Source organism: Bombus vancouverensis, chromosome 11, assembly GCF_051014615.1.
Source record: "Bombus vancouverensis nearcticus chromosome 11, iyBomVanc1_principal, whole genome shotgun sequence".
In the NCBI taxonomy this organism is placed as follows: Eukaryota; Metazoa; Arthropoda; class Insecta; order Hymenoptera; family Apidae; genus Bombus; species Bombus vancouverensis.
Genome location: NC_134921.1, coordinates 10,852,190 through 10,863,668, shown reverse-complemented (window position 1 = coordinate 10,863,668; position 11,479 = coordinate 10,852,190). Strand labels below are relative to the sequence as shown.

Here is an 11,479-nt window from a genome sequence, read left to right as displayed (position 1 = left end):
TTAAATATCATATACATAATATCCTAAACGTTATGAAAATGGTAATATCGTAACATGTATGATACTCGCCTCTAGTGAGTAGGATATTCTATAGTCACATATGCATATTGCTCCTATAAAGGTATTCATTGTTCCTTTAAAGCCCATGTTAGATAGACTATATATGAATTTGCTTCTTATCACGGTATCGTGAATTTTCCAACGATTTTCCGTCGACAGAGAAATTTAAATTTACTTCGATAGTTTTGGTACGAAGATTTTGTCGTTTATCGGCTAATCGCAACACGATGTACAATTCTAAATGCATAAATAGAAACAGAACTATCTATTCGCAATTATAGCGGACACTTAAAGAACACATAATTTTCAGGCTGAAACGTATAAACGAAAATAAATAATTTCAGTTAAATTATCAGAAGAACTTGTACTTATTATTGTACCTATTTATGCCGCCACTATATTATATATCCGTGTTTATTTAGATCAAAGTTATTTCTTTTCCAATCAACCTGTTTCCACGGAATATATGCGAGTAGAAAGTACCGTAATAAATGAAACGCGATCATAGATCGGGAACTCAGAAAATTACCATCGTTGTGATTTCATGCACCGTTTCATCGACTTTTCCCTCAACACGATATATGTATTTGTGGTGATTGTACGTATGAGTATATATTGAATGAAACGTTAACTTAGGTCAGTTTCGTAGTATTGTATAATATGGCCGCACCGAAGAGGGTCGATGACTGTATTTGCGTGTTAGTCCATCGTGAACAGAGCATGCAATCTGTAGGCGTCTCTGATATAGATCGTTGTAAAAAGAAAATCCCCTTCGACTGTTTAATTCTATAGTCTATGGGTTTAGCGAAACATGGACAGTAGAACCGGTATGTGACATAGCAGACGCGGCAGGAGTCACGAGATTCAGACCAATGAAGAATCAATGGTGTCTTATTAGAGTATCGTCCTCGTATCATTTTCATTTTTATATTAATTTCCGTTATTTGTACGTATACATTTTGTCAAGCGTCTGTAATAAAATTTTCCCGTTCGTTTGTCATCTTTGCAAGTTAAATATTCTTTGCTCGAACGAAAAAGAGTTTCTTCAAACGTGATGTACGTAAAAGGCAAATCCGACATGTCGGCCTATTTTCAGGCACGAATTCAGCAGCGACGTCAATGCACTTGCGAGAGTAGCGCTTGGAGGTAACATATCAGCTTGCAATCAGTTGGTAATCCCCCATTTCATAGAAAAAATTTCAATACGTCAATTCCTTCGATACTTTCGCGAAAATCTATTTCGATCTCTTCTCGAATTTTTTTCTCAGCTTTCTTCTTAAGTGGATTTCACCTACTTTATAGAACCCCACTTCGTCTGCCACAATGGTGTTCGATACATTTTCTATAATAATCCAAGTAGGGTTCCCTTAGCCAGAAGGTCTCTATAAGGTGCGCGAGACTAAAATCTTTCACGAAGTGGAAAATATATTTATTTTTCTATCGTACACGCTACAACGGATACGAACGTGGAATTTCAAACACGAATTTACAATTGTTCACCATGTCGAAAGAAATATCAACTCACGATACAAGCGAATGAATGTTTTCTGCTTATATAAGATGGGAACGTAACGCCGAATAATGTGTAGCAAAAAACGCGATATTGATAGGCTGAAGAAAAAATAATCTATAAAAAAATGCCTGTGTAGCACGAAAATTGTCAGTGTCAGTGGGTTATCCGGGCAGCACGGCGTATAGACGGCGCGTGGTCACGAAGCAGGGTCCATATAATCGATACTCCACTACTTCGAATACCTGACTCCGTAGGGAGGGATGGAGAAAAGGAGACGGATTGAGATAAAAAAGAGGCAAGGAGGTTCTAAGGATACTTACCATTCTTTTCCCTCCCGGTTTACTGAAGGATCTTCCTTGCTTCCCCAAGGAATGTTCGAAACAACAAAAAGTCGTACGAACAATTTCACCATGAACGATGGTAAAATTAACGAGTCCATTTTCCGTCGTCTTACCTCCCGTTCTATTCAACCCTTACTTTTCTTTTACCTTTGAACGAGAAACTGACATATTCCTGCACCGTAGTTTTCTCGCAGCGAGAAAAGACTTGCGCGAAGAATTGTGCTCAGAATAAATGTATATTATATAAATGTATACGCTATAATAAAAGTACATGCTCAAAACGTTTATTTTAGTTTAAGCACGGAATGTATGGCAGCTTTCTGGATGCGCTTTTGGGTCGCAGGGAAGTTATTCCGAGGTTAGCCGACCTCTTGAAAGCTCAAAGGAGTTATTACATCTTTGTACAAACAACGCGATCGTTGCAGACAGAAATTTCCTATTACTTAAACGTCTGAGACATTAGAAATTTTTAATAAGTCTTTGAAGCCGATAGCTCCGGTACTATTATATTGAATTCGATTGTGATTCTACCACCCACGCTGGGGAATTATGTTATAAATATCTATCAATAAGTTCTTTGGTTCCACGTGATCTTGGTGTGCGAATATCTCTACCGGTGAACGAGGTTGCTAAAATCTCCGCCGTGGCAAATAACTCGCTGACGTTTAACATCTGTAATTCTCTTTTAGATACCGGTCGGCCTGGTCTGTGTTTTCCAGTGGTGCCAGGTGCGATGGCCGGACGGTATAACGACGTAACGGCTGCCGCATTGCCGATGTCGTGTCTACAGTAACTACGGTACATGGGGTACGTGTACCCTCGTGTACCTACGCCAACCTCTGACTCTCTCTAGAGGTGGACGACTTATCGACCTGGTGCTAGTCAGGCCTACCACCTTTATCTCGTCAGCAGGTTCAATCACGAAATTTATTACACGATTTGATCGCGTGAGTTTTATCAAACTTAAATCAATTTGAAATCGAGCTGACCGAGGAAACGCGAAACAGAACGATCCTCCGCGATAATGGTTAATTTTTATTTCATTCGTTGCAGATCGTACCTACAATATTTTCGTAACCGAATCCTTTTAATTATATCATAACGTATGCTATCGATGCTAAGATGAAACGGAAAGAAGATAAAAAAATCTTGGAGATGTCGACAGATTTGCGATATGTGTTCTACTCTTTAGCTCTCATTCCCAAGAGAGGGTAGTACCTTCGTAGTGTTTGACGAGAGGCCCTTGTCCTTCTAGGTCGTCTCTTAGAGTGTTTGCGAATTAGGCCGCGACCCCGTCTCCGTCGTCGCGAACCACGATGGTTCTGTGGTAGTGGTCGCAGAGGGGGCTGTGCCGCGAAATTAGAACGTTGCATTCGTGAGGGTCGTCGCTGTCTCGCTCCCGTGGCGGGGCATCAATAGGAATAATACGAGGAACTATGCGATGTAGCTCGCACATAGGTAGACGCGAGTGTAACGACCTTACACCCCCGCAGGTAGCGGGATCGATGGGCTTCAACTGCGAGCAACCTCACATCCGCAGCTCCTACCGCGGGCCAACTTCCTCCACCGTGTTGGTTGTCCCACTTTTCTGTCGCATTTTACTACTACGATGTAACGTTGTTTCGCACCTTACGGCCACTGCTTGTCGACGATAAGCGAACTTGTACTGTTTCGAATAGAAACGGTTCTGTCGCGACAAACAATGCCTAGCAACGAGGCAAGGATTCTCAAACACAGAAAATCATCGGATGTTTCATTAAAATTTGAAAATTCACTGTTGGAAATAACTTGGTATATAAATAGGGTGAATAAAATCAACTAGTTATTTGTTTAAAATATATTGTAAACGTTTCTCATAATGATAGTACGGTCTGAGAATTTTGGAATCAAATTTCATAGAAACGATGAATTAAAGTCGATCGTATCGTGAAGTTTTATTCCCATTTCTCTGTTGAGTAGAATATGCTAGTATTGTGTTACGTGCATGCTGATATGGCAAACGCTTCACTAAGAAAGCAAGTGCATTATTTACTCCGACAATGGAGTTACATGTTGTAATCGTGACGTAGATTATATCGTGATTGTTGCAAAGGTGTACTCGTTACGTTCCATTCCATTTTATAAAATAGATTTCCTCCCAAAAAATTTTAAAAAACATGATCCTTCTACTTCTTCTATACGAAATAGTTAAAATTCAAAATAGATCGCGCGAGAAACATTTAAAAGATTCTTATTTTCACATTATATTTTATAAATATAGAAGATAAAATATTATATAGAGTAAGGTCGATGTTTTTGAACTATCGAACGAAAAAATTCTATCTAGGATTGTTTCTTTGAGAACCTTCTACATTAGTACGAATATACAATTTCACCAAATTATCACATAATTCTAAGTAGATTCCATATTTTTATCTAATTCCTCGAAGACGGTCAATAAACCATCTTAATTCGCTTTAAAAGCTTTCAAAGTTTTCAAATTCGCTTTAAAAAGATTATCACATACACATTATAAAACGCCTCCGTTGGTGAACTAACAAAATCTACATATCAAGGTCGAATATCAAGTCGTTCTTGAATTGTGCTTTAACCTCGTCCTTGGCAGTGTCATCCGAGTTGTTCGAACGAATTTCATTCGTTTCTTCTTTGATACTCGTTACAGTCTCAGAGACTTCTGTATTTTTTTGATTTCCTTTGTACTTATCACGGTCCTCCGTTTCGGAAATTTCGCTTTCGCTCATTTTACGTTCATAGGCACGCCTTTTATTTCGTAATTTACGTTGGTTCTTTTTACGTTGGCCAAGAATGCTGGAATTCGATCTAAAAAATTAAACAAGTTGATCGATATATATGATTATTAAAAAAGAAAGTATCGATACATGTTGTAATCGTGACGTAGATTATATCAATAACAATCGCCATTGCGATAGTACCTGAATAGTTGTCGCGATACTACGTCGTTGAATCGTACTGTCTTTTTTAAGCTGGAACAATCTAATTCAGAATTTAGATCCGGTATCGAATCGTAATGACAATCTATAGACGATGCAGCCGTTCCAATTTCATCGGCACTCGATTCGGATACTGAACGCGAAAGATTATGATTGCCTTGCGATCTTAATATACTTTTTGGGAATGTACCTGTTATATTATTACTTATCAACTCATCTCCGCTGCTCTCTGAAACAGATCTAGTCTTTGTTACAGTATGACAAAGATTTGGTCGTTCTTCCATCGATGTTGTACTGTGTCGTTCAGCTTCATCGTCCGTATCTAAATGGTTTGGGCTAATATTTATAACGAAGCCATCATCCTCTGTTTGTACCTCGATTCCTTGATTCGCCTCGTCATCGTCTTTAGTCTGTAAAGCACGAGTTGATGAGTACAAGATAATCTTTCGCTTCAATTTTTATAGATATTTAAAATACTTACCGTTAATTTTTCTAGTTGATTCTCGAAACACGCAACTTTAGAAAAATGTTTCTGTTCCATGAACTCTTCGTCTATACCAACGTAGTACTGTTCTAAATTTTCCATATCTTTTAACATAATAGTAAATACAACATTGTTATCCCACGGTTCGACCGTGACCGAATCGGGATTTACAGAATTCTCGGTTATTTTTAAACATAACGAATAGTGCTGTGGAAAAAATCCTGTACCTACAGATGTTAGTAAAGCGTGTATCCCTAAATTATTTTGTAAAATTCTATAGCGAATAGAATCTGGATTGACATTTTTTAGATTCACAGTAATCGTTAATTGATTCTTACATAAATTACAAATAAATGTTGGCAGTGAATACTTAATGCTAGGATCTAAAAATGTGCTTATATTTTTTTTGCTAGTCCGTAATGTCGTATCACTAGAATCTTCTACATTTTCGCTCTCATATTCCGTTTTTGTAGTTGCAAGCACTGTTTCACATTCTTCAACTAATTTTGGTGTACAGTTACTCTCATGACTCTGACTAGGAGAATCTTCTACATTTTCGCTCTCATATTCCGTTTTTGTAGTTGCAAGCACTGTTTCACATTCTTCAACTAATTTTGGTGTACGGTTACTCTCATGACTCTGACTAGAAGAATCTTCCATGGAATCTTCTAGTAGTAGCGGCACAGTATTACCAAGGTTACAAGGATCACTATTTACTCCACTGTCCTCTTTGGTATTAGATACCGATACCACTGGTTGTATAACTGGTAGCGTAACAACAAGCTTCTTGTGTTTTGCATCAAACTTAGCATTACCCCTGTCTGCATCCACACGATAAGGTAGAGGAAGCTCCAATAAATATTTTGCAGGTTTTATGCTCTTTATGCTGAGATAACGTTCTTGTACATCTAGAGAAGCATCGGTGGCAGTTTTTAGTAGGGGTAGATCTATAGTGATGATTAATCTCTTAGGTACCGTAGCATTCATTTTTGCATTTCTGTTCGTGCTAAAATCTTCCAGCTCTACGTCGGATTGGTGTTTTATAGAAAATTTTGGTGTCGTAAATTTGTTATCTGTGTCTGTACTTTTATTTGCTTTCTTGTTATAATATTTGGTAGAAGGTGACCGCTTTGGCACTTTCTCCATACGCTTGGGTCTTGGTTGTCTGCTCTTGTCGTAACTGGCCATTAGCTTCTGATAGATTTCTGGTTCTATGTCCAATTCCTCTTCAGGCTGACTCTTGGATGGTTTTCTGATCACAGTTGGATGACATATCCCTTTGTATCTTATTTGTGGAAACTTTATATTTTTCCTATCCAATTTGACCTAACACGTTCAGTAAAAATCAAATGATAAGGACGAACAGATAAGTAACTTTGTATAATGATCTGAAAAATGATGAAGAAAATAGTGGTACTTACATTAAAATTATTTTCGACACCGTCTATAGCCGTGCTGTTAACGATTTTGCGAAGTTCTGCGTGTTTCGTCGATAGGAAAATGGTATCAGGATGAAATATCACATCGAAGACTTTGCAACGTACATTTTTTTTGTCAAGGTCATCACGAGGTGGTGTTAACAAGTAAGGAATAGACCATTGTTGTCCATGATGACCTTGTTCGAAGGAAGGTTGACTGCTCGGCGGATCTGTAAGTTCGCTCGTGCAAATATTTAGAAAACATTTTTTGTCTCCGTTTATGCTGGTTTTTATGACGTAACTAGGCTGTGGGGCGACGAATGTAACGTCGACGCCCCGTTTCTTCTCTAACAACGTAATTTCTTTTTGATAGACCTCCATATTTTTCGGATCAGTCACCTCTTCCACGTATTCGATCAACATCTTGCGGAACTCCTCCTTTTTCAAGCACTCGGTCAAATTTTTCAGCTCTTCTTTGGTCACGTCTAAATCCTCCCAATTTTTCCTATGTATGTCGTAAGCGTCCATCTTTCAGCCCAATAGTGTTTACAAATAAAGTCGCAGTAGAATGATCGCGAACCGCTGTACCACGTGGACGGTTGCGCCACTACGCCGGCCGGTTGAATAGCGGTCAAACACGGAACTTCGAAACGTCTAATGGCGCTCGCGCCACTTTTTTCTAGTATTCTCTACTTTAGCGCTATGTATCTCTGTCCTTTTTATATTTACCGTTAAATCAAAACCTTTTTTCTGACCTCTGACAAGACACTTTACCTTTTTTCACTGGGAGAGACAGTATCACGTTGGAATATCGTATGAATCTGTTTAATTTCAACGTTTCCAATTTTCAGTCGAACATCCTCTTTTGCTGCTTAAGCAAATGCCGGCGTATCGAACAAACATTAACGGCGTTACGAAGGTCGATAGAAGCATCGAATAGCAAAGAAGTAGAATCATCATTTAGCATGAAAGAGTTGCGCTGCCTTTCACCGTTTTTGCTATCCCGCTTTATGAATATGTATGTCGATGGATGCACTACAAAATTTGTAACAGAAACGAAGGATCCAACCTAGTTGAACAGGAATAGATCTATATTCTAAATGTCGTATGGAAATGATTTGTTATTTTGCACTTCCCGAGAATTGAAAGGTACAAAAGTTTAGTGCATATAAGAACCAAAAATGTATAATATAGCCAATGTAAAGTACTTTCTATAATACTTAGCGGATGAAACGAATTTTTATTTAGCTCGCAGTTCCTTCGTTATGCCCATAAGGATATCAAAATGCATAAACACCTGTACTCTGGTCTATTCTGTTGATATCTCGAGTAGGTTAAACCTCTCAGATGTTTAGTTGGAAACAGCGGTTTATGCATGCAGTGAACGCGATAAATGCATCTGGAAAAGCTAAGTTTCGCTTTTCGTGAGATCCACTATTGGTGGGAGTTTAGGTGAAGATGTGGGGATCAAGCAGTACGAAGTCTCTGACCCACTGACATTCTCTTTAGTTACTTGGTAGAAACAAACGCTGATAATTCGTGACTCAGACTTTCGATGTTCGTGATCAGGATTATTAACAAAATAGTATCTGAAGAAGAAAGATAGCCGTCATCTTGAAGGATCACAACCAGTCGAGTCTCGTTTTGAGATGCGGCGAAATCGTGGCTTGCTAACTAGTGTTGCTGTTTGCTTGACAGTTTTCTTCATTGTTTTAAATTCGAAATCGACAGTGGAAACTGTAAACGATACAGGAAGTAGCATAGAAAAGCCTTACGCTGGAGAACAGGAAGTCCATAAAGGTCAGGTAAATTGTATCCAATTAAACGATTCAGACGAAGGTAAACTAGATATTTCAAAGTATGTATACGGTGAAATCTTTCATTTTCTATGAAATATTTTCGACTTTTCGTACAATTTGATATGGTACTGTTTGAGAATTGTTTTTTTTTTCCAATAGGATACTGGTCGCGTTTAGATTATAGTGCAGTGAAAGTGCGTCTGTGAACGATGTAATTATTGGAAAGCGATCTTTCCCTTTTACGATTTACAAACGAGTTTATTGCGTATGATAGAGAATTGGAGAGTTTCCTGATTACGTATAATACTTTACACATTTTGTTGATTTTATTAATGGACTAGAGATTTTTATACGTTCACGGGAAAAGATGGAAAAATACATAAAAATTAAGTAAAACAAATCATTGTCTAGCTTCTACTCTTTTAGCCGTCTTCATGTAAACTTGAATTTGCATGTATAAATTCATCGCAATCTGCCAGTTTATTTATTAATTTAAACTATTAGCTTGTTGCAGCCGCTATGATACAACGATTATTAATATGATTTACTGTGCAGACGTATCGATACGTTACACCTTCTCTTGCTGAATTGGGTGCTCGTGGAAGTTTGCCTAAAATGAACCAGCATGTTTTAATGCTGACGCGTGTACCCGATGCTGGAGCTGAATTGTTAGTCTTGATCCTACAACGTCTGCAGGGTTACAATGCGTTTAAACATATACGATTACCACCTGGTGATCATGGGCTTCTATCAACTCTGCAAGAGGTATAATCTCGTACACGACGTTCATAAGATAGTTTTTGAATTACCGTTCTCGATATTAATGCTCGTCCAATAACGCGAAATAATGGTAGTACTATTTCAAATGGCAACTGCATAGATCGAATGCCGAACAATAACGTAAGAAATATGAATCAGCTGCTGATTCATTGGCCGCATAAATCTTGGGAAAATTTAATCATAGTACCATGTAGTGGTTGTTGCACTTTACGCTCATGTCAGAGTCGGTTTTCAGTGTTGCAATCGAAGTTGTGCCACTTTCATCTTTCCAATTAAAGTAGCCGTGTCGGAAATACCTATTTGGAGCAAGTCTAGCTAAAGCCACATAGAGGTGGCGCGACTGCGCGAAATACGATAGGAAAGTTGATAAATGTTAAAAGATTCGATGTATTTTCAGTATGGTAAATAATCATCGTGGCATTTTTAGTTTGCAGTTTTAGACGATACAGGAGAAGCCGGTTGTTCAGCGTTTCTCAGTTTATAAATAACTTTGGTTAACTATTTTGTAGGAACTGTTAGTAGAAGAAATTACTAATATCATTAGACAGGAAGCGATTCCTTTGAGTTTCGACGGAGATGTTAGATTTCTGAACTTCTCCAAGTTCGGAAGAGAGTCTCCGACGTTTATTTCCCTAGTGAGAAATCCTATGTGTGCGCATAATTTGCGGAGGTAAAAATCAAATTTCTTTTCGGTAGAATTTTTCGTTTTATTTGTATTTTGCTAATCGTTACTGGCATATTATAAATGTAAATATGGACGAACGTGGTGCACAACTATTAATTATACTTAAAGATGCATTTGTTACTTTTCAGATATCGTGAAAGGCGAAGTGACATGCTTCATAGAGCCATACCTACGTTCTGCGGTCAAGATCCTCGATGCGCGTGAGTATTTAATATATTACATTTTTGTAGCACATGGTAACTTTTTTATTTCCCTGCATTGTGTATCAATTGTAGAAAGATAAATAACAAATGGGCGTTAGAACGAGCAAAGGCAAATATCGTTGAATGGTACCCTGTTGTCGGTATATTAAATTACATGGAACAATCCATAGATGTACTGGAGTACAAATTTCCATATTTCTTTCGAGGTGCTAAACGTAGTTACAGAAAGATTCGTAAGTAATTATAATTAAATATAATTAGGCGGTAAGATTTCAGATTCAATCTAGTTTCGATTCGTTTCATTTAGAGCCGAGAAAAAGACACTTTTCTGATCCAACACTTACGCTAAGAGCACGAGAAAGAGATATTTTATTTAAGCTTCTTGAGGATGAGATAGAATTTTATCAATGGTTAAAATATCGACTTTTGAACGAAACATTGATCGACATTGATTAAAGCCATGAAATTTACACGATGATAAGTGTTTAGTTTCAAAATATACCAAAGATATTAAATATTCCAATAATAATGATTTTATAGAGAAATAAATTTGATTAAAAATTTTTTTAGGAAGAAAGGTATGATCACGGATTTTTCCCTTTTGTATTTTTACTATGGTATAATGTATTGTTATTTTAATATGCTATAGATGTATCGTACTGTTCTAAATTGTGCAGAGCGCAACAAAATATTTGATTTTTTTCAGGATTTTAGTTCCTGTAAAATTAGAATACTGCACAGGAACGATATGCATCTCATTTGCTTAGAATCGACTCCTCTTGCTTAGTGAGAATTCCTAGAAAATATAGGATATACAGAAGAAACTATTTTTCAATCTTCATAGTTTATAATTTATTAATTTTTACATTTTTATTATAAATTTATTGTAACGGTAGCAATAATTTATACGTTTTCCATGTCAGCGTTACACTTATGTTTCTATAATAGCTGTTTTCAACGTGTAAACTACGTTAAAGTATCCTCGTTGTCTTTCGATGCATTGGTAGAAATTTTCTCTCTGATAATACTCATAGGGTAGACAACAATCGAAACTTTTATTGAGCAGTGATCATCGATTGGGAATAATCACAGCACGTACAAAAATTGTGTCATGTGAAGTTCCAAATACGTAATTTTTGTTATTGTAATATACAATAATCTATAATAATTTGTTTAAACTTGATATTAATTACATTTATTAGCATATAATTAAAAGTATAAGAATCTAAGCCTTTTTTCCCCTTT

At 37.1% G+C, this 11,479-nt stretch overlaps 2 protein-coding genes across 3 annotated transcripts; one reads left to right on the top strand and one right to left on the bottom strand.

The window, feature by feature from the left end:
• Window positions 1–3,736: 3,736 nt before the first annotated feature.
• Window positions 3,737–7,392, bottom strand: Nop17l (PIH1 domain-containing protein Nop17-like). 2 transcript variants are annotated; one of them, XM_076622958.1, is made up of 5 exons: window positions 6,771–7,392; window positions 5,347–6,675; window positions 5,071–5,275; window positions 4,848–4,998; window positions 3,737–4,734 (listed from the first exon to the last, which is right to left on the bottom strand). In XM_076622958.1, the coding sequence occupies exons 1-5, from the start codon at window positions 7,293–7,295 to the stop codon at window positions 4,458–4,460; spliced, it is 2,487 nt and encodes an 828-aa protein (XP_076479073.1). In that variant the 5' UTR covers window positions 7,296–7,392; the 3' UTR covers window positions 3,737–4,457. The 2 variants fall into 2 exon arrangements, with proteins under 2 accessions (XP_076479073.1, XP_033186157.2); XM_033330266.2 differs by having other exon boundaries at window positions 4,848–5,275.
• A 182-nt stretch (window positions 7,393–7,574) lies between these two features.
• LOC117154884 (uronyl 2-sulfotransferase) lies at window positions 7,575–11,458 on the top strand. Its single transcript, XM_033330267.2, has 7 exons — window positions 7,575–8,572; window positions 9,122–9,331; window positions 9,856–10,016; window positions 10,160–10,231; window positions 10,307–10,467; window positions 10,542–10,812; window positions 10,941–11,458. The coding sequence occupies exons 1-6, from the start codon at window positions 8,417–8,419 to the stop codon at window positions 10,688–10,690; spliced, it is 909 nt and encodes a 302-aa protein (XP_033186158.1). The 5' UTR covers window positions 7,575–8,416; the 3' UTR covers window positions 10,691–10,812; window positions 10,941–11,458.
• The last annotated feature ends 21 nt before the right edge of the window (window positions 11,459–11,479 follow it).

What these genes read in the sequence shown, in the direction of transcription:
- Nop17l (XM_033330266.2), bottom strand. Translation starts at nt 7,295, where the DNA reads ATGGACGCTTACGACATACATAGGAAAAATTGGGAGGATTTAGACGTG. An exon ending in GTGTCGAAAATAATTTTAAT is followed by an intron (nt 6,676 to 6,770) that starts GTAAGTACCACT and finishes TGAACGTGTTAG; the next exon opens with GTCAAATTGGATAGGAAAAA. An exon ending in GTATCGCGACAACTATTCAG is followed by an intron (nt 4,735 to 4,847) that starts GTACTATCGCAA and finishes TTAATTTTTTAG; the next exon opens with ATCGAATTCCAGCATTCTTG.
- LOC117154884 (XM_033330267.2), top strand. Translation starts at nt 8,417, where the DNA reads ATGCGGCGAAATCGTGGCTTGCTAACTAGTGTTGCTGTTTGCTTGACA. An exon ending in AGGAAGTCCATAAAGGTCAG is followed by an intron (nt 8,573 to 9,121) that starts GTAAATTGTATC and finishes TTTACTGTGCAG; the next exon opens with ACGTATCGATACGTTACACC. An exon ending in GGTCAAGATCCTCGATGCGC is followed by an intron (nt 10,232 to 10,306) that starts GTGAGTATTTAA and finishes TATCAATTGTAG; the next exon opens with AAAGATAAATAACAAATGGG.